Source organism: Canis lupus, chromosome 31 (assembly GCF_048164855.1).
Source record: "Canis lupus baileyi chromosome 31, mCanLup2.hap1, whole genome shotgun sequence".
Classification (NCBI taxonomy): Eukaryota; Metazoa; Chordata; class Mammalia; order Carnivora; family Canidae; genus Canis; species Canis lupus.
The window spans coordinates 28,683,076-28,710,571 of NC_132868.1; the positions used below are offsets into that span (position 1 = coordinate 28,683,076).

The 27,496-nt window shown below is 40.0% G+C and overlaps 1 protein-coding gene across 28 annotated transcripts; it reads right to left on the bottom strand.

Annotated features, from left to right (window-relative positions):
• Positions 1–285: 285 nt before the first annotated feature.
• Positions 286–26,049, bottom strand: B3GALNT1 (beta-1,3-N-acetylgalactosaminyltransferase 1 (Globoside blood group)). 28 transcript variants are annotated; one of them, XM_072807945.1, is made up of 9 exons: positions 25,944–26,049; positions 25,414–25,703; positions 24,090–24,131; positions 23,751–23,922; positions 23,538–23,626; positions 21,913–22,025; positions 8,516–8,584; positions 4,914–5,009; positions 286–2,095 (listed from the first exon to the last, which is right to left on the bottom strand). In XM_072807945.1, the coding sequence occupies exon 9, from the start codon at positions 2,059–2,061 to the stop codon at positions 1,066–1,068; it is 996 nt and encodes a 331-aa protein (XP_072664046.1). In that variant the 5' UTR covers positions 2,062–2,095; positions 4,914–5,009; positions 8,516–8,584; positions 21,913–22,025; positions 23,538–23,626; positions 23,751–23,922; positions 24,090–24,131; positions 25,414–25,703; positions 25,944–26,049; the 3' UTR covers positions 286–1,065. The 28 variants fall into 28 exon arrangements, 27 of the variants coding, with proteins under 27 accessions (XP_072664046.1, XP_072664025.1, XP_072664047.1 ...); XM_072807924.1 differs by lacking the exon at positions 21,913–22,025 and adding an exon at positions 10,497–10,665 and having other exon boundaries at positions 25,944–26,048; XM_072807946.1 differs by lacking the exon at positions 23,751–23,922.
• Between the last annotated feature and the right edge of the window lie 1,447 nt (positions 26,050–27,496).

The following is a 27,496-nucleotide window of genomic DNA, read 5'->3' on the forward strand; positions in this document are numbered from 1 at the left end:
AATTTCTCAGTGAAAAAAATGAGACAGATGGAGTGACATAAAAACACTGGGAATATATTTTTAAAAACAAGACAATAGGGATCCCTGGGTGGCACAGCGGTTTGGCGCCTGCCTTTGGCCCAGAGCGCGATCCTGGAGACCTGGGATCAAATCCCACATCGGGCTCCCGGTGCATGGAGCCTGCTTCTCCCTCTGCCTGTGTCTCTGCCTCTCTCTCTCTGTGTGACTATCATAAATAAATAAATAATTTAAAAAAATAAAAAATAAATAAAAACAAGACAATAATTCAGATCTTGTTTTAATTCTTCTCTACATTACCATGGTAAAACATTTATCAAAGTCCAAGAGATTACCGATATGCTATAATGACCAATGACTTTACATTAAATAAACTCATCAGTGAAGTAACTGGAAAAAAGTTCAAATGTAAAGGGTGATTTACTATTATCTTTATACAGTATTGAAATGACCATAACACTCAAACACCAGAAAGTCCTAAGTAATATTAAACAGTAATTCATAACAGTTCATAACTGTGAAATGCTGTAACATCTTAAAGTACTTTCTGAATGACCAGAATGGATGAAATTTTGCTTAGTATAATTTTAGTTTTTTTACACAGAACTATATATTTTGAAAAACTGGTAATCCACGTAAGATATACACAAAACCCTTACCTGACTAGACTGTTCGATGAATAGAACTCCACGTTGCTCTTTGTTATGGACTAATGAGCTTATAATTCAATGAAACCCTTTTCACAAGTTCTAGTTTCTAGAATGGCATGTTCAGATAGTTTGGTCCTATTAATTTTATTAACAAAAATCTCCGCTTCCTTTATAAGACATGTAATTCCTCTTATTATCACCTTCTAAGGGCCAGACTTGATTTCTGTCTAAATAAACCACGAGTGTAACCCTCCAGTCCCTAGTCCGTGGGCACTTCATGAGCCTCAGTTCAGTGTTAAGTCAACACAGTGACCTTCCCATGAGTTTGCCATTGGAGATTTTAGTCATTTTAATACTTTCCACAGAATACCCTGTCTTTCTCTAGGCTTTAGTCAAATTAATAATGGCATGTGGTATTCCTTAGCATAACCTGCCAAAATGTGATAATTTCCTTCGAAGAAAAGCCATGGGCTGCAATCACACGTCTGAGTTGACAGACATCCAAATGGATCCTATACAAAAAGAAAAGGTTGGTGTCTTCTGGAATATGGATGTCTACTTTTAATAAGTTCAAACAGATCCCAACATAAACATCTTCAAACTTGATGGGTTTTACATGACTCATCATTTCATAGATTCTTGGCACCAAATCTATGGACATTATATAACCCAACCCACTGCAGTATGGAGGAAACACCTTGAAGGGATACTCCTGGTATGAAATATGGGCTTTTTGATAAAATCCTCTATAGGAATAGTTATCAATCAAAGGATAACCTGTGAAAAACTTCTCTGAGTGGTTTACATTTAAAAGATACTTCACTAAATTGCCAGTATTGATGAAAACATCAGTGTCTGTCTTCATGATGTACTTGGCATTGGGGCAAAACTCAGTTACCCACCTGAATGCCATAATTGTTTTCAAGGTCAGATTATTATATGTGTCTAAAAAATCCTGTCGTATTATGTCACCATAAAGAAGGTGTTCATCCTCTAAGGACAATGCTAACATTTTGTCTTCCTTTTCAGCCTGTTGGCCTAATAAGAAAAATGTAAGAACTTCATATCCCCACCAAGACTTTTTTTCACCCCAAGTAACTCTAATGGCCTGTCTGGCTTTCACATCTGAAGGGTGTGAGGTCACCAGGATGACAAGAAATGGGTTCTGATGAGAGCAGTTTGAATGCTCTCGAAGTGTGAAGCGAAAGTCTTGTCTGTAAATTGGCTCATACTCATAGAAGTACATCCAGTTTACACGTTCTATTACATTGTAGTGGGGCAGGCTGAGGTACCACATCACAAGGAAACTCAGGAGTGACAGCAGGAGGAGGCTCCATTTGAGGGATCTCAGTGACATCCTACTCGGAAGGGTGGTCAAGAGAGAGAGGGCCATCCACAGCAGCTCAGAAGCACGTGAGCCTCAGGTCCTGCAAGATTTATCAGAGAGCTGGTTAGTACTCCAGTACCCAAGATTCATTATTAAATGATAATTGATTCATCTACTTAAAGTGAAAGAGTTGGGACGAAAGCTCCCAAACAAAACCCAGCATCCTGATCTGAACCTACTTAATTTCATTTAACTCTAAGCAAATGTATACCAACAACCAAGAGTGCATTTTAGCTTTTTACATTAAGACCGAGGTTAAAAACATATCCTTCTTTGCTTTGGGAAAATAATTTTTGTTTGGTTTAAATAACTGTTGAAATAGGATTTTGTCCTGAATGTCCAGAGGGACAGGGAGAGATGTGTAATGGAGGTTAAAAAATAAACCTGCAACAAAAACAAAAACAAAAAAAGCCACATTTCTTCTTCACTGCTATGGAAAAGAAGTAAAGAAATTAATGCAAAGAGCTATTACCAGCAACATGTCCCATTAAACCAAAGGTCTTTCTCCTATGTGTGATCTGATGTGCATTCTAGCAAATCTGGAATAAGGAAAACCCAGCAGCTACAATTAATTATTCATGTGAAATGAGATGAAAGCAGAGACTCTTCACCTGAGAGGCAAGCCCTCTAGACATAAACAGGATAACCATCTCCATAGCTTTTTAAATGCTCAAGACTGAAATAGCTTTTATTTGCCCAAAACACATCCCAGCTCCCCTTTTACCTCACTGGCTGAACTCAGTGCTCAGTCTGAATAGCAAGGGCTTAATATTAAAGGCCTGTCCCTAGTACTGAGTGTTCATGTGTTTCCCATTCTAGTCTATTTCAGAAACCCTGTGCCAGATCAGAATCATGGGATGGAACCTCCAAGAACACGTGCTTTTATACTCAATCCCCCCCACCTAGCTGAGATGAGAACAGAGGTAGGAGACACAGAGCACTCAGCCCGCAGTGACAGTGCAGCCCCTGCTCTGCGCTAGATCCCAAGGACAAGGCTGGTTTACAATTCAGGACCTTGCACAGCTTTCCTGGGATCAAGATATAAAGACAAACACATACTAAGTGGTTCCTAGATCTTCACAGACTATACGAGGCACCAAGACCAAAGGAAGATGGGAGAAGAAGAAAATCCCAAGGCAACAGAGAAACATGGCAGGACGGTGTAGCACAACCTGCTTATATCAAATGTTATGGGACCTCAAAATAAGGGACAAATCAACAACATGAGGGGCAGGCGGAGTAGGCTCTGACAGTGTCCTTTCATCCACAATCAGCTGCGGGGAGGGCTCCTCGGAAGCCAGAATTTGTTATGGAAAGTATACATTAATGTCATTATATGGAATGGCTGGCCTCCCAAGGGTTCCACCCTGGGTCAATCTTAGGTCTTTGGACACACAGCTCTTCTTACTCTTAATACTATGAAGATGACAGGATCCCAAGACTCCGTGTCCTCTCTATCTGGCCATATCTTACCTGCCCTGATTAGTTCTGGCCACGGTAATCTTTCCTTTCTTTGGTGCATGATACAATGAAATGTTCTGACAAACTCTCCAGTTTCACATATATGCGTCTTGCCTCTTGGTTTATAGTCTATGACTTTGTTGGCAAAGTTTTTCTCACATAATGAAAGTGCAAGACAGAGAAAGACCTACAGCAGGAGTGCAATGAACACAGACTTTTGTGTTATGCTATTTCTAGTTGTATATGAATAAAAGGTAGGTCTGTGTATCCCACTTCATTTTCCTTTCTCCACCTTACTAGGCTACACAGCCAGCTCGGAAAAACATGAAACAGAGAGACCTAGAGAAAGGATTAGAGAAATAATTAACCTCTTACATTTTCTCCTCATCTGGCTACTAGACACTGCACAGCCTTACGATGCTCAATTTACACCTTAGCCAACGACGATTTGTAAATTTATGACAATAGTTGTCAGATGACAGTTTTACGTCTTATCTAACAAATCAGCCCATTATAATACACTTCAGACAAACAGGAAGAAAGTATCCTGTGTGAGGAGCAGCATTTATAATTGCACATAGGCAACGAAGGCCCTGTTCCCCTTCAGTAATGGGAAGAACTCAAAACAGCAAATCTTTTTTTTTTTTTTTAATTTTTTATTTATTTATAATAGTCACACACAGAGAGAGAGGCAGAGACATAGGCAGAGGGAGAAGCAGGCTCCATGCACCAGGAGCCCGACGTGGGATTCGATCCTGGGTCTCCAGGATCACGCCCCAGGCCAAAGGCAGGCGCTAAACCGCTGCGCCACTCAGGGATCCCTAAAACAGCAAATCTTATGACAAAAGTTATCTTACGTGCATCCTATAAGCCACAGTTTCTAAATGTGAAAATGGGACTATGGTTGTGACATCTACTCCTTGTGGGTCCACAAAGATAATAAAGTGCCAGCGAGGAGAAGAGGAGCTTTCTGGTCCAAAAAAGGGGAAAGGTCTTTAAAGGACTGGCCAGACAGACTGTAGATTACCCACAGCACAGGTGGTTCTAAAGGGAGAGCCCAGAGTCACCCCCCAGCTCTGTCCCTCAACAAACAAGGTGAGCAGGCGGGTTCTTATTCTCTTATAACCTCAGTTTCTGTATCTCTACACTAAAGATGTCAGGACAGTGTAAATGGGGGATGATAACGTGTACAAAACACATCGCTGGCCGTTAAGTGTTCAATAAATAGAGTCCGTCATCACCAGCTGTGTTCCTCTCTTGGCAGCTATTCTATCCTGTTTGTGTTCTCTACATTGATTTTTATTGTCAAAGGAGTTATCCTACAAAAATAATCTTTATGAACTCTTACTACTTTAAGAAAAATGTTTCAGAGCCATGAATATATTTCCATTTCTTACCTACTTCTTGATTTATTTCTTCTGGGTAAAAGACCTTCAATTTCATCAACTGGATATTCAGTAGTCTGCAGCAGTCAAAAATAATGTTTGAAATTTCTGTAAGATAGATAAGAAATTTAACAGCATTTACTTATGAGTCAGGAGATCAGAGGTCAAAGAGGAGAAAAGAAGCCAGCCCACCTCCTCTAATTTCTTTCTGAACTAGCAACAGATACTGAAATAAAAAGTTAAGTCACTACCAGTCCACAGAACTCAGAGAGTTCATGGCTTCATCATGGGAAAAGAGCACTTGGTAATCAAGGCTTAAAACATACATCCAAGTTCTTACCTTAACCACTGTCCTAGGTCACGCTACCAGTTTCATTTCCCTGATTAAGAACTTGAGGGTCACTAAAATAAGTGATACACAAAACTTCTAAGAGATACTGTCTGGTATCCTCTCTTTAATTGTCTGTTCCACAGATGCATTCACAGGAGGCAACCCCGACATGCGACTGTCAACTACTACTTCCCAACCCACCCTTCTCCTTTGAACCTACATCTCTATTCACAAATACCCCAGGAGCATTAATAAACTGTGAGAAGAGAAACAGTGAGGCAAATCCCACTTCCTCCCATGATTCAGTATGTTCATATCTTGGTTTCTACTAGTCAGTTTGAAAACCAGAGCAAGACACAAAAAGCAGGGAGGCACTGACATATATCAGATACCTCTCATACAAAAAATTTTCCCAATGGATTAAAGATTCAAGCGAGAAAAAAATGAACCTTTCATAGCACTAAAAGAAAATATGAATATTTTAATAGTTTTGAAGTGGGGAAGATCTTTTAATTACTCAACTGTAAGGAAACAGCATAGAACCCATAAATGAAATTTTGATCAAAATTTCAAAAATTTCTTTTTTTTTTTTTTAAGCCACATGTTTATTTTTTTTTTAATTTTTTATTCATTTATGATAGTCACAGAGAGAGAGCGAGAGAGAGAGAGAGAGAGAGGCAGAGAGAGAAGCAGGCTCCATGCACCGGGAGCCTGATGTGGGATTCGATCCGGGATCTCCAGGATCGCGCCCTGGGCCAAAGGCAGGCGCCAAACCGCTGCGCCACCCAGGGATCCCTCAAAAATTTCTTAACAAGACTGAAAAGCAAAAATATAAAAACAAAAAACTGAAAAAAAATAAACAACAATATAAAGCACAAACAAGGTTAAAGATAAAAAGCCACTTTGGGGGAAAAAAAAACACCTGAAATTTCATGACAAAGATTTGTAAGCCCAATAAAAATAGAGACTTAACATAAATTAAGAACAAGATGAATTATACTATAAGAGAATAAATGGTCAAAAGAGAAGTTCTCAAAAGAACTACTGATCCCTCAAAAGTGATCAATAAAACAGGAAAAGATGTTCAAATGCACAAGTAGAAATATTGACAAAAATCGCAAACCAGCAAATTCAAGGAAAAAATATAACAATACTCAGTATGTGTGAGGAAAAAGACATTCTCGTGCACTTGGGGGGGGGATTTGAAAACATATAGAAAAATTTTAAATATGTACACCCTTTGACCAAGCAATACTACTGCTAGCAATTTATCCTACAGAAATAAACAGGTGACTATGCCCAATTTATAATACGAAAAATATCTGATTTAAATGCCTCCCACTAGGGAACTGGTTCAACAAAATTATGATACATCCATACAGGAACATATGTTTATTCATTATATAAAATGAAGCTTACTTATATTCCCTTGATATGTTACTAAATGAAAAATGCAGTTGCAAAACTGCTTATGGGCTATGAGTCCTTTTGAAATATGAAAAGATAATGATCTATAAACACACAGAGTCACATATGCTGAGCAAGATTTCTAGAATCATGTGTTCCAATATGTCAATGGTTTTTATTCTGTGGGATTTCTGGCAGATTTCTTCTTTCTTTCATTTTTCTTTCTGTATCATATGGATTTTTCCATGCTATGATGCACAGTCTTCGTAAATACATAAAAAACAAAGCCAAAAAATTTAATTTTATCCTTGTGTATCTCAAAGTTCCACTGAGCAGCAGCAACCCTAAGCTTGTAGTCAGGATCTGAGTTTCATCTTATCCTAGTTCTTCTCTCAAAGTGTGACCAATTCATGATATTTCTATTTGGTATTATTCTCTCTTATTCCAGTGAATATTATCTCAATATAGTAAGGAATGATTTTAAAAATCTACTCAAGGGACGCCTGGGCGGCTCAGTGGTTAAGTGTCTGACTTCGGCTCAGGGTGTGATCCCAGAGTCCCAGGATCGAGTCCCACATCAGGCTCCCTGAGTGGAGCCTGCTTCTCCCTCTGCTTGTGTCTCTGCCTCTCTCTCTCTCTCTGCGTCTCTCAAATAAATAAATAAAATCTTTAAAATAAAAAATAAAAAAATAAAAAATAAAAATCTCAAAACATAGTAATTGGATTTATATTAGGTTATATTTTTATAATTATAATATAATATTATAATTATGTAATTATAATATTTATATGTAATTATATTATATAATTTTTATGTGATTATATTAAATTATATTTATATATTAATATAAATATATTTATATTAATATAAATCTAATAGAATTTATATTAGCTAATAATATTAGCACTTTATATATGTGTATATACACACACACACACTCACATATATCTAAAATAGTTTATGAAGTATTCACAACAAATATTATTAGTTCCCCTCAATAACTCTATATACTAGGTCAGTTGATTTTACTGTACCTTTTTTATAGCTAAATTTTAGAGATTTCAAGTGAAATAAAGACACTTTCAAACAGAGCAGGACTTATAAAGTCCACAAACTCTAGCTGAAAGTACCAAAGGACTATACTTCAGAATGTAGAAAAATGAACTCAGGAGGATGGAATGGCATCAAAGAAACAAACAGAAGCAAGGAGATAATTAAAAGATAGTAAAAACTAATACAGATAGTAAAACAAAGAGAGAGAGAATAATAAGAACAAAAATGATTTTTTTTAATGTGGTCAGAAAAAGTGAAACTAAAATAACATATAAAAATGACAGCGTTGCTGTAAATAGATTTTTACAAAATTAAAATGTTAATATTCTTACCTAATTCAGAAGGCACAAGGAAAGAGTGATAAACTTTAACACTATACAAAAAAATTCATTTAAGAATATATATTAACCTTCAGAAGGACCATTGATATAACAGATAGGTGGAATATATATCTTCCACACTGAGAAATAAAAGGAACAAAGCAAGCTATCAATTCAATAGAGAGTAGAAGAAGAGAGAAAAAAAAAAAAAAAGGCAGAGAAAATGCATGGCAAATAGAAAACACAAAATATGTCAGAACTAAATACAAATGGTGGCCCCAGGTGGCTTAGTTGGTTGGGCATTCATGGTTTAAGCTCAGGTCATGATTTCAGGGTCACAAGATCAAGTCCCATGTCTGGCTCTGCCCTGGGCATGGAGTCTGCTCAAGATTCTCTCTCCCTCTCCCTCTGCCCCACCCCTTCTAAAAAAAAGTAAAATGAGAAGTTTAAAAAAATAAAAGAAGTAAATATAAATATATTGTCAGAGTGAATATAAACTCACCTACTAAAAGATAAGAGACTCTCAAATTGGCTTAAAATTCTGCCATTATACTGCTTATAAGACACATGCCTAAAACAACAAAAATTTTAAAATTAGTAAATAAGAAAACATATCAGGAAAATGCCAATCAGAAGGCTGCTACAATTAAATATTAATGTCACATATTTTAAATAAACAGCAATTAAAAGGGACAAGAAAATTGTGCTACCAATAAAGGAGCCATCCAATAAGATAATTTAACAATCATGAAGCTACATAAACATAAAAACAAAGCCTCAAAAATATATAAAGCAAACTCTGAAAAGTATCAGTACAAATGGAAAAATCTATAATCCTAATGGGAGGTTTTTAACAAATCCCTCTAAATAACTAATACATCAAGCAGGCCAAAAATAAGGATATGAGTATTTCAAATAATATTAACAAATGTAATTTAATAGAATAGTAATATTTGTTTCAAAATCACATGAGACATTTATTTAAAAATTGATGTTAGGTTATATAAGCCATTTTAAGAATCTTTAAAATTCAATTTAACAAGGATGCCTGGCTGGCTCAGCTGATAGAGCATGTGACTCCTGATCCCAGGGTCAGGAGTTCAAGCCCCATGTTAGATGTAGAGATTACTTAAATAAAACAAAAACAAACCTTAATTTAACAGAGACCACATTATTTGACCGCAATAGAACAAAAATGTAACTTGAAAAACTCTTAACAAAAGAAACTTGTTTGGAAACTCAACATCCTTATACACACACAATTTCTGTTTAATCCATAAATTTAAAGAGAATACCATACTGGAAAGTGTAAAATATGTGCAACTGAATAAGATGAATTTATTACATTTCAGTGAGGCATTATTACATCAACTCCTTAATTTAAAACTATTGGTTTGGGGCAAGGGGTTGGAAAGAAGACAAGGCTTTGTGGGGTTTGTTTTTGTTTTTTGTTTTAAAGAATGCTCTGTAGTTCAGGGAAGACAAACAGCTCTAACCAAAGAGGAAAAACTCCTCTCTAAAGAAAAATGCCAATTATAAATGTAGGTAGAATGACAAAACAAGAAAAGTATCATTTTGCAACCTCTCGTGAAATTATGGATTCAGGCAATGATTTTTTATTTTACTTTATTTATTTTTCATGAGAGACACAGAGCAAGAGGTAGAGACACAGGCAGAAGGAGAAGCAGGCTCCCTTTGGGGGGTGTGATGTGGGACTTGATCCCAGGACTCCGGGATCACGACCTGAGCCAAAAGCAGATGCTCAACCACTGAGCCACGTAGATGCTTCCAGGCAATGATTATTAATCAGTGTTTTAGTCATCAAAGTAAAGATTAATAAGGAATCGGACATCTGTGTGGTGCTAAAGTAACACCACAAAGATGACCCTTTACCTACAAGGACTGAAACAATATAAATTTTATACTGGCAGAATTAGAGTGCTAATAATCAAAGTTAGCATTATAAATGGTAGAACAAACACATACTATTTATCTCCCACCGAGATACAGTATGGAATGACAATATTATCTCTGATGAATCCTAGCCAAAACTGTTCAATTGGAACCAAATCAAAATTTATACAAAATACCGAGAACACAACAAGCTAAGGAACACCATAGGCAACATTCAAAGAAATCTAAGAGCTGGGATTGTCAATTAGCATGAAATCTTCAGCTAGTTATTACCAAGAGGAAAAAGGGATAGCTATAGATTTAAAATGATTTAAGGACACACAAATTGCTATGTATGGTCCTGGACTGGGTCCTGGAGAAATATGAATACAATCTATGTATTAGCTGATGCCAAAAAGATTATTAATCTATTTATGTGCAAAAATGTTAACCAGCTACAAAAGAAAATGTTCCAGTAAATAAATGTGGTATATCTATACAACAGAATACTATACAGTTACAAAAAGAAACAAAGTACTAATACAAGCTATAATAAATATCAGTTTTAAGAACTCAGAACATGGGGGCACCTGGGTGGCTCAGTTGGATGAGTGTCTGATTCTTGATTTCAGCTCTGGTCATGATCTTGGGGTTTTGGGATCAAGCCTTGCATTGAGCTCCGTGCTCGGTGTGGAGTCTGACTGGAATTCTCTCTCCCTCTGACTCTGCCCCTCCACTGTTTGCATGCACCCTCTCTCTCTTTCAAAATAAATAAAAACAAACACCTTTAAAAAAAAAACTCAAAACATGGATGAATCTAAAAAACATTAAGCTAAGTAAAAGAGGCCTGAAACAAAAGACCGTGTGTGTGTGTGTGTGTGTGTGTGTGTGTGTATGACTCCAGAAAAGGCAAATTTATGGACAGGTTAGTGGTTGCTTAGGGGTAGCATCAACAACTGGCTGCAAATGGAGATAAAGAATCATTTTGGAGTAATGGAAATATTTAAAATTTGATTTAGTGATGGCTGCAGAACTGTAAATTTAGTAAAAGTCACTGAATTGTATGATTAAGATGAAATAATTTTATGGTATGTAAGTCATACCTCAATAAAGCTGTTAAAAATAAAATTCAAAAAATTTGTCCTATTATTAAGAGTATATAATAGAAAGTCAAGATATCTGTATTTATTTTTAAAAATTTCAGTAATAAAAACTAAAGAGAATTAAGGAAACATTCCTTTATGGTGGAATAGAAAATGGTTAACACTTCTCTGGAGGGTAATAAATTTGTACAAATTACTTATACATTTACTCTTTTCTCAGTAATTTTGTTCCTGGAATTTATTTTAGGCACAGTCATTTATGTCTAAAATGATAAGACATTTTATTGTTATTAGATACAACATTATAATAGCAAGTAATTAGAAATAACCCAAGGAATCATTAACAAGGTATTACTTACATAAACAATGATACATCCAAAACAATGGAATACTATACAGATGTTTTAAAAAAAAGAATGAAGATATTTTCTAAGTACTGACATGAAAGATTTTTGGAAAGTATTAAGTGGAGAAGGAAGATGTAGAACAATGTTTACAATGTGCTAACTTTCGTATTAAAAGAAAGAGAAATAGGGCACCTGGGTGACCGAGTCTGTTAAGCATCCAACTCTTGATTTTGGCTCAGGTCATGATTTCAGGGTTGTGAGACAGAGTTCCACGTTGGGAATCCTCGCTCAGCAGGGAGTCTGTCTGAAATCTTGAAATTCTCTCCCTCTGCCCCTCCACCTGCCCCCCACCTCTAAAATAAATAAATCTTTTTTTAAAAAAGGAAAAGAAAAAAAAATATATATTTGTATGTGTATGAGAAAAACAATGGAAAGACACATACAATGGGCAGGGAGGAATAGAGGAGATCAGAAAAGGAGTAGGAACTTTTTTTTTTTTTTTTTAAGATTTTATTTATTTGAGATGGAGCAAGAGAGAGAGCACAAGCCAGAGGACAGAGGGAGAAGCAGGCTCCCTACTAAGCAGACAGCCTGATGCAGAGCTCATGATCTGAGCCAAAGGCGGATACTTAACCAGCTGAGCCACCCAGCCACCCCAAGAGCATCCCTTTCTTATATTACTTTATATTTCCCTGTTATATTACTTAATACTATTATTTGGTTATATTACTTTGTAAGTTATATAGTTTTTATAATATCTTGATTCTTAAAACACTTGAATACATCAAAATTCAAAACAATGAAAATAAAAATTTTTCCCTTTTCATTTTAAAGTGGTACATATAAAAACATACTGGATATAACTAAAGCAGTCTTTACAGAAAACTAACTTTTTTAAGAAAACTAATTTTTTAAAGATGGTGTATAATTTATATACAATAAAATTCACCCTTTTAATTTTACTGTTCTGTACAAGTAGATACCAGCACAATCAAGATATGAAGCAATTGTGATCACAACAAAAATTCTACAAATGTCTCCTTTTTTTTAAGAAGATTTTATTTATTCATTCATTCATTCATTCATTCATTCATTCGAGACAGAGAGAGGCAGAGACACAGGCAGAGGGAGAAGCAGGCTCCATGCAGGAGCCCGATGTGGGACTCAATCCCAGGACCCCAGGATAACAACCTGAGCTGAAGGCAGGAGCTAAACCGCTAAGCCCCCCAGGGGTCCCCCTACTAATGTCTCCTAATCAATTCTTCCCTGACCTCCATTTTCATCCCTTTAGTTTTGCCAAACCAGAAAATGTCATGTAAATAGAATGACACAGTATGCAGACTTTCAAGCATAATAATAGATTTTTTAAAAGACTGAAAATAAATGAGCTGAGTACTTAACTCAAGAAGTTAAAAAGATAATTCTAATATTATTACAGAAACAAGAAAACAGAAGGGATAACATAAAGCAGAAAACAATGAAAAACAAAAAAGACGATTATTAAAAAACAAATATTAGGAACAGAAGGGAAGTGTCTAACCTGTCAGAGAAACTGTAGCAAATTTAATGATGAAACTTTAGAAATATTTCTATTAAAAAGTCAGGAAAAAGACAAGGATGCCCATTATTGCCTGTACTGTTCAGTGTTGTTCTAGAAAGTGTTACTGTCCACTAAAACAAGAAGAGGAGATAAGATGAAAAAACTGTTAAGGAAGAAAAGAAAACCTGCTATTATTTTTATATTATGTAATCACCTACATCGAAAACTCAAAGGGAGAAAGACAACATACAAGAACGAACAGGTTTACCAAGATGCTGGATATGAGCTCACATATGTATCTAAAACATAAAAAACCCAAAAATTTAAGGAAAAATACAGCACCAACAAAAACTACAGAGTTCAAATAAAGCTAACAAAAAGTGTGCAGGAACCTGGTGCAGAACAGTAAAAATCTTTTCTGAAGAATCAAAAAAAAAAAAAAAAAGTGAATAAACAAGAGAGAGCATTCTCAGGTATAAGATAACTCAAAAGTAAAGATTCCACTTTCCCAAATTAATAAATTCATAGGATTAATGAAAGGAACTTAATGATCTAGGAATAACCAACACAATTTTGAACACAAAGAATGAAGTTGGGGTGAGGTGTTATGAAGTCATTTCGCAGAGCTATAGTAATTAAAACAGAGCAGCAGAAAAACAGATTAAACAGTTGAATAGCACTAAGACCCGGAAGCAGATCTACACCTACGCTGGGACTTGAAAAATGGCAGAGTGCATCACAAACCAATGGGGAAAAAAGATTCAATAAAATGGTTTTGGAATAAATGTGGCAAAAGTAAAACCATATTCATATTTATTTTCAAAATAAAATTCCAAGTAGATATAAGAAATTTAAAAAGGAAAGCTCAAACTATTATAGAAAATACAGCAGAATATCTTTGTGAACCTATGTGTCGGGAAAGCCTTTATAAACAAGTTACAAAAAGCATATCCCATCAAAGAGATGAGAAATACATTGGGTAACATTAAAATATAAAGCTTACAAAAAAAATACATAAAGCTTACAGAACAAGTTAAAAGGAGAGCCACAGACTCAGAGAAGATACATACGAGTAAAACAAAGGGCTGGCATCCAGAATCTTTTCATTATATTTTATATACAGTATATATTTGTAATCATATGTTGTTTGTATAAAGTTTATAAATCAAAATAATGGGTGACACGTAAGTAAAAAGTTCACAGAAAAGGAAATCAGAAAGGCCGATAAACATGAAAAGAGGGTCAGCCTCACTAGTGATCATGGAAATTCAAATTAAAGTCAGATACCAAATTTTTAACCCATCAGGAAATATCAAAAAGTTTATTATTAATAAGGTGTTAGAGTAAATGCTATTTGTCATACACAAAGTACACACCATTACCGGCCCTTTGGTAGGTAAGCAATATGGTTGCATCTAGCAAAATAAAAAATAGACTTTCCTTTCCTAGGACTATATCCTAGAAAAGCTTTCATTTGTGTACACATATGGAGACATGCGCAAGCATGCTCACTATGGGGCTATGAAAACAGATAATCTGAGGCAAATGAAATATCTATCCATAAGATAATAAATAAAATCTAGTACTGTCTTCCAATGGACTCCTACAAAACAACAGTTAAAAGGAATGAACTGGATTTATACACAGAGTACCAATTTGGATAGTACTAAAAAATAAAATATTTTTTTGTTTTGTTTTAAATATTTTATTTATTTATTCATGAGAGACAGAGAGAGAGAGAGGCAGAGACACAGGCAGAGGGAGAAGCAGGATCCATGCAGGGAGCCTGATGCAGGACTCGATCCCGGGACTCCAGGATCTTGCCCTGGGCCGAAGGCAGGCACTAAACCGCAGCCACTCAGTAATCCCCCCAAAATAAAATGGTGAGTAAAATATAGAAGTTGAAAAATTAAATAAATATGTCATACCATTTATATAAGTAGTTTTAAACTACACACAAGAAACAGTGAGCTTTCAGAAGCAGTACACACACAAAACTATTTTTCTCTCCAAAGATTTTATTTACGAGAGAGAGAGAGAGAGAGAGAAAGAGAGAATGTGAGCACATGCACATGAGCTGAGGGAGGGGGAGGGACAGAGGGAAAGAGAGAAGCAGGCTACCCACCCACCACAGCCAGTTAGCTACTCAACCAACTGAGCCACCCAGGTGCCCCCACACAAAACTTTTTTTTTTTTTAAGATTTTGTTTATTCATGAAAGACACAGAGAGGCAGAGACATAGGGAGAGGGAGAAGCAGGCTCCATGCAGGAAGCCTGATGCGGGACCGTGGGGCTCATCCCAGGACCTGGAGATCACCACCTGATCCAAAGGCAGACATCCAACCACTGAGCCATCCAGGTGCCCCCACAACACTATTTTTTAAAGAAACTGCTGGACTATCTTCCACACTCAGCAGTGTGGGTGTCGCTGTGGAAGAATGAATGGGGCATGTGGTGAAAAGGGGAAAGAGAAGACTAGCCACAAATACTATGAAGTATTAGCATTTGTTAATTCAGGGTGATGGAAATATAGGCTTTCTCTTATATTTTCAGTTTTCTCTGTATTTTAAATTTATCAAAACAGGGAAAAAAAACTACAATAAAAATGCGTGGGTATCAGAGTTAAATGGCTCACCTAAATCTTGTATTTAATACTTAATGGTTGTGTGACTTTGGGGAAGTTACTTAACTTCTCAAAAATATCTTTTCCAGCTATAAACCTAGCACCGCAATACCAATTCAGTTACTGAGGTTTATGTGGAGAACACAGACTATTCAGTGAGTACACTAAGTAGTTTCTGGAGTTAAAGGGACACTCAGTATCTGCACATTATGTAGATATATGTGGACACGCTATGCTGTCACAGGACTCAAGCTGGTCTGACCTAAGAATTGGGATTGGCTCATACCCTGACAGTGGGAGCACAGGGCAGCTGCTCTCCTAGCACAAGCTTTCTCAGGAAGGTTGAGCTTTGCGAACTCTGATATTGTTCTAAATCACACGTCCAAGAGAGGGGTAGAAAGAATCTAAAACATCAATGAATAGAAAAATATAAAAAGGCCCAACAGGAAAATGCGCCATTATTTTGTTACTGACTTTTTAAATAATAATGCCATTTATCACTGTGAAGAAATTATATTTATAATTTAAAAATAATTTCTATTTTATAAAAGTTAAACTTGTGATTATATTAACTAAACATGTATGCACCAAGTAGATTCTATATCATTTAAACAAAAAAATCTCTATCCCACAAGCCTAGCACGATGCTAATGCACAGGAGGCCACCAGTAACCACTTGTCCATATGGTCGTTGATCCACAATACCTGAAGAAACATCTCAAATAATAGAAAAGCCCAGAAAACTTCCAGGGACAAAACAGGATGGCGCTTCCAATGCTTTAATCATCAAATAAAACCTCCATCCTCAGAGAAGAAATCTGCATCTCATTTATTAACACCAGAACTTTCTGGCAGCAAAGATAACTGCATCTATCTCTTATCCATAAGTGTTATAGAGCCTTCAAATGGGTTCCAGAGACCAAAAAAACATGAAAATCATTAAAATAAACTTAAATTAGTATTTCTTATGGAGGGCTTCTCAGTTTTTAATATGCTATTGTATATTGTCTGAGAAGAGGATATATTATGCAGTGTTTCTCAAATTTATCTGAAGAACCAATTTTAGGGATGCTTGGTTGACTCAGTGGTTGAGCATCTGCCTTCAGCTCAGGGCTTGATCCTGCAGTCCCGGGATGGAGTCCCACATTGGGCTGTCTGCATGGAGCCTGCTTCTCCCTCTAGGTCTCTGTCTCTGTGTCTCTCATGAATAAATAAATAAAATCTTAAAAAAAAAAAAAAAAACCTATTTTAATCTTCAGTGCTTCTGGCAGGACTGAACTCACACTTTGGAAACTCTTGTTCTAGATCATCTTTGTATTCACTGAATTAATAAACTAATTTTGGTGAATAAATAAAAATTTAAGTAGTAGTTTGGAGTCAAAAAATTATACAAACTGGTTCATTTTTTTTGGAAAACTTTTTGGTATTATTCACTAAACCTGAACAAACATGTACCCTACGATAGAGCGACTCCAGTCCTACGTAGAACACTCACCAATATGCAAATAGGAACACCAAAAAATGTTCAAGAACATTCACAACAGCACACTATCCATGATTACTATAACATGGAAACCACCACGGTACAAGAGAGAAACAAATTCATATAACAGGCCGTTATACAAAATGGAAATGAACAAACTACCTCACTTGACATTCTAGAGAGCCTCTCAGACACAACAATGTTGAGCTAAAGAAGCCACAAGACACATAAAGAACAGACGCTATAATTCCATTTACACAAAGATGAAAAGCAGGCAAAAATAATCTCTAGTGTCAGAGATTACCAAGGACACTGGTAATCCCTGGAGACAGGAAAAATAACTGGTAGGAGCATGAAGGGGCTTTCCGGCATTCTGGCCATATTCTATTTCTTGACCTAGATGGTGCTTACAAGTGTGTTCACTATGATAATTAATTTTCTAATCTGTACTTTTTCTTTTGCATGTTATACTTTAAAAAAAAGTTAGAACAGCTTGGCAATCCAATCAGCCATTCTGTTTATTTGGTTACTGTGCACAATCAATGTTGGAAGGCACCTACATGATATCCTGGCCCTAGGTGCCCAGCTGTGGTGAGAGCACCAGGAACTGCTACCAGACACTAACTCACCTAATCTTCAAGACAGCCCACCAAAAAAAAAAAAAAAAAAAAAAGTGCTTTGGTTAACATTTTTTGAGGGAGATCTATCTATCCTGTCTGTCTCTCTATACTGTCTCTCAGGGAAACACAAGTCCCCCCACCTCATCTTGCTGCCATGCCTCCTCCCATCCCTATTTCAGCCATAATGGCTTCGTTTCTGAGCTGCAAATGTGTCAAACTTTCCCTCAGGAAGTCTGCACTTACTGTCCCCAAACCCAAAAGCTGGTTCCTGAAAAGGCTGGCTCCTTCTCCTGCCTCAGATCCCAGCAAAATGCCACTTAGGAGAGTCCTTCCCTGACCTCTTTTCTCAAGTTGTTTCCCAATCTATACTTTCTAGCACACCCCTCGCTATTCTCCTCTAGGCAATGAACCCACTTGGATTTTCTATTTGCCTACTGTCTGTTCCCTTTGTAAGAATCTGAGGTTTGTAAAGGAAAAGGTCTTACATGTCTTGTTCACTGCCATGTCCCTGGAACCTACAACACAGTGGGTGCTAGGTGGATATCTCAATGCCGTACAAATGGCCTGGTAGTGTGCTTTTATCCATTTAATATATTAAGAAAATATCCCCAAGAATAATTTGAATCCAAAAGCAAACTCCAGAATCTGTTAGATATGCTTATTTGTCTTCAGCTCTCTTGTGATACAAAGCCTTCTTCTAATAGGCTACACTAATTCTGATCATGTTCATATTAAAGATCCAGACATGAAAATGCAAAAACCAACCAAAAAACCCCATTTCAATAAAATTCTAAGCCAGGGCATACTAGATTTAGAGTCATCCAAGGTGAAAAATGTGTGCCATCACTAAAGAATAATCACAAAACTACTGCCAGTTGTGCAATATTATGACTCCTCTTCCACATAAAAAACAGTCCTGCAAAGGGCGGAAATCCTAATAGTCCAAACAAGGTCCTGTGCACACTGAGTTTAATACAAATCATAATTACACACATCAGTCGTGTCCTATTTCATATAAAGAGGGAGAACTACGTATCAATACACATCATGAAGAAAATTTCCCTACCAGCACCCTTTCAAATTGAACATGTTAATTCATAAACAAAGCAATATAAAGCTTACCATTCTGACCTCCTCTCATTATACTAGAAACAAACAAAACCAGTGATGCCTGACAGCTACCTCTCTCTTCCCTTTCTTTCCAAACCCAGTGGTTCTTAAATTTGGCTACAGTATTTTGTATTACAGTATCTTAGAGAACCTGAAAAACTGGAAGCCAGTTTATACTGGGGACTAACTAAATGAGAGTTGCAGAGAGAGGTTAGGCTCAGATGGCAGGATTTTTAAAGCTTTCCTGGTGATTCCAATGTGCTGTTCTAGATCTCACCATTCAAAGTACAGTGCATGAGCACTACCTGGGAGCTTGCTAGAAATGCAGAGCCTCAGGCCCAACCCCATCTGATCCCAGCGAATCAGAACTCTGTAGATGGTACTCCTATCATTATTAGAGTCCACTACATATTCCTCTAACTTACTACTATTTGCTTACATTTGTTCCATTTATAGAGCCTGCAGCTAACTCCCAATGTCTCTTATATGATACCATACTGTCTACAGTATATGTAAACTTGCAAATAAATTCTAGTTTATCTACAGTCTCCCTCCAAATCAGTGAGCTTTCCTTTTTTTTTTTTTCCAGTAAGCTCTACACTCAATGTGGGGCTTGAACTCACGACCCTGAGATCAAGAGTTACACGCTCTAATTGAGCCAGCTAGGCACTCCAATAAGCTTCCTTTTAGAGTCCAAAGATGGGGTTTCCTCTAGCTCTTAAGGTTCCTAAAGTTTTACTACCCTGAACATATAAGCCCACAGGAACTACTAGTAGAGGTTCACATGCCAAATGTGAACTTCTTCAGTTCCTCTTCTGTACAAGCTCCCCTCTCCCATGATCTTCCTCCTGCCTATGATCTTCCCATAACTGAGAATGATTTGAACTGTCAAAAGTCCTACAATAGGTACTTCTGGCAACTGGAGGAGAACTACAAAATACATTAACCTTTTCAAACCAAGGTGTGAAATATTCAAGTGGCATCAATCTATTTTAAGGATTATGCACATTTAATAAGTTTACGTCCCTCCTTACTTTCAAGCACAGCTGGACATATAACAGAAAATCAAATTTTATTTACTGAGTGGACGAACTGTAACCACTATCCTAGCTGAATTTAATAACACTCAAAAATGAAGTATGCTTTACTCTGTCAGGGCAAACAAAATTAACGTCAAAAAGAACTTGCTTTCTACTTTATCCAATTTCTTCACATTGTCCTCTCTCCAAAATTTTAGCCAAAGCCCTGGCTTGGTCCTGGCACTGCAGTAAGAACTTCCTGCACTTCCACTATATGTTGATTAAAACAATCTATGAGGTAGGCACTACTACTACGCATTTATTTTCCAGTTGAGGAGACTGAGATGTGGAGACCTGATCATTAGTTAGGGTCTCACAACTAAAAGCAAGGCTGGGGATCCAGGGGTCATCATCCAGAGAGGACTCCACAACCACTGTACCACAATGCATCCTTCCTAATTTGTGTTAATTGCACTGGCCTGCCATCTTCCATGTGGCTCTCTTCCACGTAGAGCAATACCTCTGATCTTCCTCAGGGATGCAGAACTGTCAAAGCTAACCCAGAATCTTAAAAAAAGGGGGGGAATTCTATGTGCAAACACTGTTCAATTCCAAGCAAATCATGCTCTTTTTAATTCTCACCCAATTTCCAACTAGTGTTTCAAGTCCACTTTTCAGAAATGGAGGAATTACTGAGAAGAATAATGTTAATAATGAGTTTATATTCCAAATAACCCTGAATAAATTACTGAGCTTTGGTAAACACTAGCAAATACTCAGATACAAAAGCAATGACCATCAGGAGCTAGAAGAGATTCAGAGCACTTGTCTAACTTATCTCCATATTCAAAAGGGTTCCTCCACCTGAGGATCAAGGAAAGCCTTAGATAACACACAAGAGTTAAGCTTCTCTGAAGAGGGCAGGGCACCAAATGGTCTTCCTGGAAAAGTGAGCCCCAAAACACTGTCTCACTGGTTTCAAAATCGGCTGATTAATCACAGCCAGCGTGCTTTCCATAGCTAGTCGTGTGTTCAACATATACTTCTTGGGCTCTTGCTGGACTGTGAGGATATAATACTGACCTAAACACCCAAACAGAACAAAAGTGTACCTCTGCACTCAGGGGCGAGAGGCACCCCTGAACAGCCACGTGAACGGAACAGCCTGAGGGAAGAGGTAACAAGATGACTGGGTCTGGAGAGAATCTAGGAAAACTGGAGCAGAGCAGAGATCGTACAAGTCAGGCCGAACAGCAGGAAGGCTGGCTTGAAAGCTGGGCTTCCTGTCTCTGTTTTGTTATAAACAGCTTTACCCATTGGAGGAAAAGGACAGGGGAAACTGCTCTAGTTAATATTTCTTCTCATTGTTGACCTAGGTTAGGAATATTACATATCTTTGTCATTCTTGTTTGTCAGGCTAAGTCACTGATTACCTTTCCCTTGGATATCTGAGTGTATGTCCTTCATTTATTCATTTGATATGCCAGACCTGTGTTAGAGGCTTTCCTGCAATGGGGAAAAAGATACCTGCCTTGCCTTCAAGTTGCTGACACTAGGCAGAGCAGGGAGGAAGGTTTAGGACTCTAAGGGCCAGACTGAACATTATGAGTAAAGCCCACCTAGAGAGGATGGGAGGGAGACCTCCCAGATCAAATGTCTCTAAATGTGTGGTCAGGGTACATGGCAGGGAGCCAACTTTGCACTCTAAGAATATAGAGATGCTTGATAAAAACGCAAATTATAGAACCTACTATCAGTTTAGAGAAAAGAAAGAAAGAAGAGTTGATAATACTTTTTTTTGGTCTTAGAAAATGGGTATCTCCATCCTTAAAAACAAAGTCTGTTACCAAAAATAGAAGCCAAATATAGTGCTTCTTTATGCTAAGTTTAAAGAGCCTGTTCCAAATGCACAGCTTGGAGTTTAGCGGAAATCTATGTTCCAGCCACAGAATGGAAAAAAATAAATTTTTAAGCAAAAGGGCAGGGAGCAAATTTTCTTTATGGGCCACACAGTCTCTGTCTCAGACACATGATTCTGTTTGTAGCAAAAATGGAGCCATAGACAATATTAAACAAATAGGTGTGGCTGTGCTCTAATAAACCTTATTTACCAAACAGGCTACTGGTCTGGAAGAGTTCTAAGCCCCGTGAAATGGCATACCTTAGAACATCAAGAAAATCTCAATCTCCTGGGAAGCCTGGCTGTTTCAGTTGGTAGAGCATGTGACTCCTGATCTCAGGGTCCTGAGTTCAAGCCCTACAGTGGGTATGGAGCTGAAAGAAGAAAAAGAAAAAGAAAAAGAAAAAGAAAAAGAAAAAGGAAAGAAAAGAGAAAGAAAGAGAGAGAGAGAAAGAAAGAAAAGAAAATCTCAATCTTCTAAGATCTTTCTTCTCTGTGTTTCCTCATTACTGAAGAGGGGATCCTAGTGGTGGTGGTAACATGTTCCCCATATAACACGGTTCCTGGAGGGTAGACAGGGCTGATAAGTATTAACCTAGGCTACGGATACTCTAAGGGGACAACAAAAGGCCTGGCTTCCTGACTAACTCAGGGTCAGAAACACATAGAATGAAAAGTTAATAATCTATTCTAGCTTTCTGGCTCCTATCTGTATACCTCATTTCTCAGAGCTTCAAGGGGTACAGGTTATCTCCCTAGCCAAATCTTCCATTCTGCAGCATCTCAGGGCCTCACCCTAGGGATGTTCCGTAGCTTCATCTCCCCCTCATCTAGACAAACCTCCTACAAACCACACTTCCTGCACATACCCTCATTTTCCCCTCTCATCTAATTCACAATGCACCAAAAGCTCTGGTGCCAAAAGCAAATCAATATTTATAATAGGCAACTTTTTACTGAAACAAAACCATCGTTTGTGGTCCCAAAAAGAGATATTTGCAAAAGACAAGCTCTCAAATGAACTGCAACTTCCGAATGCATCTGCTGTACAAGGCCATTTAAGGGCATCCTATCTGATCCCCCACATTTGACCCCATTCATCAAGTTGTACAGTGTGGTTACCATGCAGTGAGCAGGGATGAGCAATGACAACTGTCAGAACTGTAAGAAAAAAAGCATATTTGGCCTGCACATTATATAGTTGTGAATGCAATAAAGGCACTTCCTCAAATGGGACTACCCCTGTATCATCCAATGGTGGAAAGAACAGAGCTGCAGACAGGGCACAGAGAGAAGGCAAGCCATTTCAAGGGGAAAGAATAGGAGAAAAAATATTCACTTGAGTATCTTTTTAGGAATAAAAAGGTGAATATGAAGGTGAATGTGAATATGACAACCAAATTAAGTTTATATAATTAATTTCTCCTGAGATACCACAGTAGTTTAACAGTAACCGAACTTTTAGAAACATATGTATCATCCAAAATGGTTTAATAAAGCTTAATACTGGGATGCCTGGGTGGCTCAGTGGTTGAGTGTCTGCCTTTGGCTGAGGGCGTGATCCTGGGGTCCTGGGATCGAGTCCCACATCGGGTTCCCTGCATGGAGCCTGCTTCTTCCTCTGCTTGTATCTCTGCCTCTCTCTCTCTCTCTCTCTCTGTGTGTGTGTGTCTCTCATGAATAAATAAAGTTTTTAAGAAAATAAAATAAAGCTTAACACTTACAACTCCTTAAATCCTTCAGGGGAAAAAAAACATATATATATATTAGAATATACAACAGAATTTGTGGTTGTGTAAATGGTCCTTAAAACCGTGTAAAGGAGATTATTACAGTCCATTTTAACCAGTCAGAAGAATTTCTTAATTAAAATAAGATGAACTTACCTACAGAATTTCAGATGAGACTAAATCAGATGAGATGTTTTTCTGCTGTTTTCCATATTCCATGCTTTAATTAAGCGATTTGCTGTGAACTACCGAGCAAAAGTACAGAAAAAGAATACATCTAAGTCACAACTCAACAACATTGAGCAACATGACATCTAAAATCAATGTTCTCTATACCCAGCAAGCTGCTACAGAAGTAAGTTATTATACCTCAGCATCTCTTCATTTTTGGGAAAGCCTTGGTCCTCCCTTCTTCCTCCCTGCTCTCAAACCACCTTAGGTATCCAATCTGGAATTATAATTTGGCCACTGTTGTGATAACAGGCTTTATTTTCGTGGCTGGAATTTACAACGACCGATTGACTTGAGTGAACCTTCTAGTCTAGGAGAAAGAAACGTTTTAGACTCTTATCTCTCAATAAATAGCTCCCTCCTCCAGACTGATACCAGCTCAGATGTGCTTTTCATCAGGCATCAACACTTTCTGGGAGCACAAAATCACCTCCCTACATCCTAAGACACCTGGGGAAGGCGGAAACACAAACTTACTCCCAGTTGTTGAAGACTGCAAACTCGGCTCTCACTTCACCTCTGAGCACAGAAAAAAAAAAAAGATACGGTTTGGTCATCTGTTCCTTGCTACTAGCTTTTCCTGACCAAGGAGCCAGGTCCTTAAACGCTGGCATTATGCGCACAATACGGGCGGGGGGGGGGGAGGGGGGACAAAAAAACCAAAAACCCATCTCTGCCCTGCAAATCTCCCTCCCAGGCCAACAGTGAGGAGTGGAAGAGAAGGAAACACGGAATGCAACGCGTGCTTGTCACTGCTGGCATCATTCCTCGCTGCTTGGAAAAGTGAGGCTCCACTGCACCTTTCGGATTTCTCTTAAAATGCCTGTATGCCCGTTAAGTCCGCCTCCCCCAAATCGTGCAGCCCTAGCTCCTCGGGGTTCCCTTTCCCTCCGCCTAATTCCCCGTTCTCCTCCTCGGGCGCATATTGCTCACGGTCCCTCCCCTACGAGAAGAGCCCTCCCCCAGGGGCCTCCCAGGCCCTCTCCCCACCGCCTCGGGGCTGCGTCCCCGCCCGGGCCTGCTGGGAAAGCCGCGGAACCCGAGCCCCTGCCCCCGGCCTCCCCCCGCGTCGCGGCCAACGCGCCCCGGAGCGGGTCCCCGGGCGGGTCCCGGAGCGGGAGCGGGGGCGGCCCGGGGCGACGGGGATCCGGGGCCGCGCCCTCCGGCCGAGCGCGCAGCAGGACAGCGAGCTCCCCGCAGCCGCGCCCGGGCCCCCCCGCGGCCCCGCGCCCCTCCGCGCCGCCCGGGGCCCCGCCGAGCCCCTCCCGGCGCGCTCACCGCGGGGCCGGAGCCCCGGGCGCGGCTGCTCCGGGAGAGGGCCCGCCCGCCCCGGCCTCGCCGGCCTCGCCGGCCTCGCCGCGCCGCCAGCGGAGGAGCGAGCCCCGGGGCCACGCCCGCCAGCGCGCCCCGCGGTCTCCGGGGCTATCGGGCCGCCCCCGGCCGCCCGGCCTCGCTCACCTCCCGCGCGCCGCACGGAGCCGCCCCCACGCCCCGGGCTGGCGGCCGCCGCTGCCGCCCCGCGCGCGCTCGCGGCCTCCCGCAGCCGCACGCACGGCCGGGCGCGCGCAGACCACGCGGGAGCCCCTCGCACGCTCGCTCGCTCGCACGCACGCACGCACGCACGCACGCGCGGGCCCCGAGCGCCGAGGGCGCGACCCCCGCCGCCCGCCGCTCGCCGCCCGCCGCCCGCCGCCCGCCGCCCGCCGCCCGCCGCCCGCCGCCCGCCGTCGGGGCGCGCCCGCGCCGCCTCCTCGCCGCCGCCCCGCGTTCCCGCCGCGGGGCCCTCAGGTACGCGTTTCACCTCAGAGGCCCGCGGGGCTGCGGCCAGGATTCTGCCCGGTTTACCAGCGGCGGGGACGCCTGGCGTCGAGGCGGCCCTGAGGGGACTCGCTGGTTCCAGGCCGCCAGGAGCTGTGAGGTGGAGAAGAAACCTCGGCAAGTTCTTCAATCGCAGAAGGAAGGTGCGTTCTCCTAGAATCCACGGAGGACGAGGGGGGTGGGGCGAGGTGGGACGCGGCAGGTTTCCGTGGACTGGTGTCCGGCCAGGAATCCCCGGAAGGCGCCTGCTTTCGGGGAATCCATCTGGAAACTCTTAAAAAATATATATATATATATTTTTTAAAGATTTTATTCATCCATTCACACACACACACACACACACACACACACACACACACACAGAGGCAGAGACACAAGCAGGCTCCACGCAGGGAGCCCCGCGCGGGACTCGATCCCAGGGCCCCAGGATCACGCCCTGGGCCGAAGGCGGCGCTAAACCGCTGGGCCACCCGGAAACTCTTCTTTGGAGAATTCACAGAAAGTCTGTCCTACCCGGAGTCGCTCACTAAGTGGGAGAAGCGGTGAGGCTTCTTTAGGCGTGGGAGCTGGGTGTTGCTGTATGGGTTCTGGTCGCGCCGGTCTTTGGGTGGAGGAGGTTGAATTAATCCAGAAATAATATTTCCTCTCCTCCCCCAGCACCGCTGGCACAGTGCCATCTGAAAACAGCTGCCCATTCTGGCCGCTCCGCTGTGGGACTGCGAACAGCTTGGCTCCAGCATCACCACGTGGGAAGTTGGAAGAATAGTTCAGGGAGCACCCAAGTACTCAACTCCCAGGTTGAGTAAGTGTTAACAGTTTGCCATACTTGCCTGGTCTCTCTCCGAAATATTTCAGCCTGCATTTGCTACTAATAGACACACATCCCTCTGTGCAACCACATAAGGAGCCTAATCATGTCTAAGAAACTTAGTGATGCGATAACCTGATCTAGCCCATTTACAAATTTCTCTCAATTGTCAAAAGGTGTCTTATATATTGCTTTTGTTGAAAGGTATTCCAATGAAGATGCATGCATTGCGTTTGTTATGCTCATCTCTCTCTCTCTCTCTCTTTCTCTCTCTTTTTATTTACTTATTCATGAAAGACAGATAGAGAGGCAGAGACACAGGCAGAGGGAGAAGCAGGATCCATGCAGGGAGCGCAATGTGGGACTCAATCCCAGAACTCCAGGATCACACCCTGGGCTGAAGGCAGCACTAGACTGCTGAGCCACCCAGGCTGCCCCATCCTTTTTTTTTTTTTAGATTTTATTTATTTATTCATGAGAGACACAGAGAGGGAGAGAGAGAGGCACAGACACAGGCAGAGGGAGAAGCAGGCTCCATGCAGGGAGCATGATGTGGGACTCTCTCCGGGTCTCCAGGATCAGGCCCTGTGCTGAAGGCAGTGCTAAACCGCTGAGCCACCCAGGCTGCCCTGCTCATCTCTTATATGCAGAATAACCCCCCCCCCCCCACACACACACATCGTGTATTTTGTTTTCATGGCATTAACTTTTTGGAGAGTCTAAGCCAGTTACCTGGCAGAGGTAACTGCTATCTCCATTTGACCTTTTTTTCCTCCTGATATCATTTGACCTTTTCTCTAGTTCCCACATTTACTATAAGTTAGAAGGAAGATCAAGAGGTCTGACAGATGTCAAAAATCCTTCAAACTTTAGGAGGTGGCCTTCCTATTGTTTCCCATCAGGAAGAACATAGTATTAAATAGTAAACATAAAATATTAATTTTTAAAGATATGATATTAGGTTGCCCCAGCGTCAATAACTGAAATCTGAATTGTCCTCCAGATTTCTCTATATAGTTTATTAGAAAGTCTACTTTCCCTTTTGTGGCTAATAAGTCATCTAGAGGGTGGAGACTTTGGAACTCTTTGTAGGAGAAAATCTTAGATTCCTGCAAGGAGAACACAGGTTAAAAAATCCATTCACTTGGATGGGTAAAGTAATCCCCTGGTTCATTCTAGTACCTACTACCTCAGATCACCTTGTGATAGATGCTTCATTGAATTAAATGGACCACCTTAGGGTTCCCATGGTTAATTC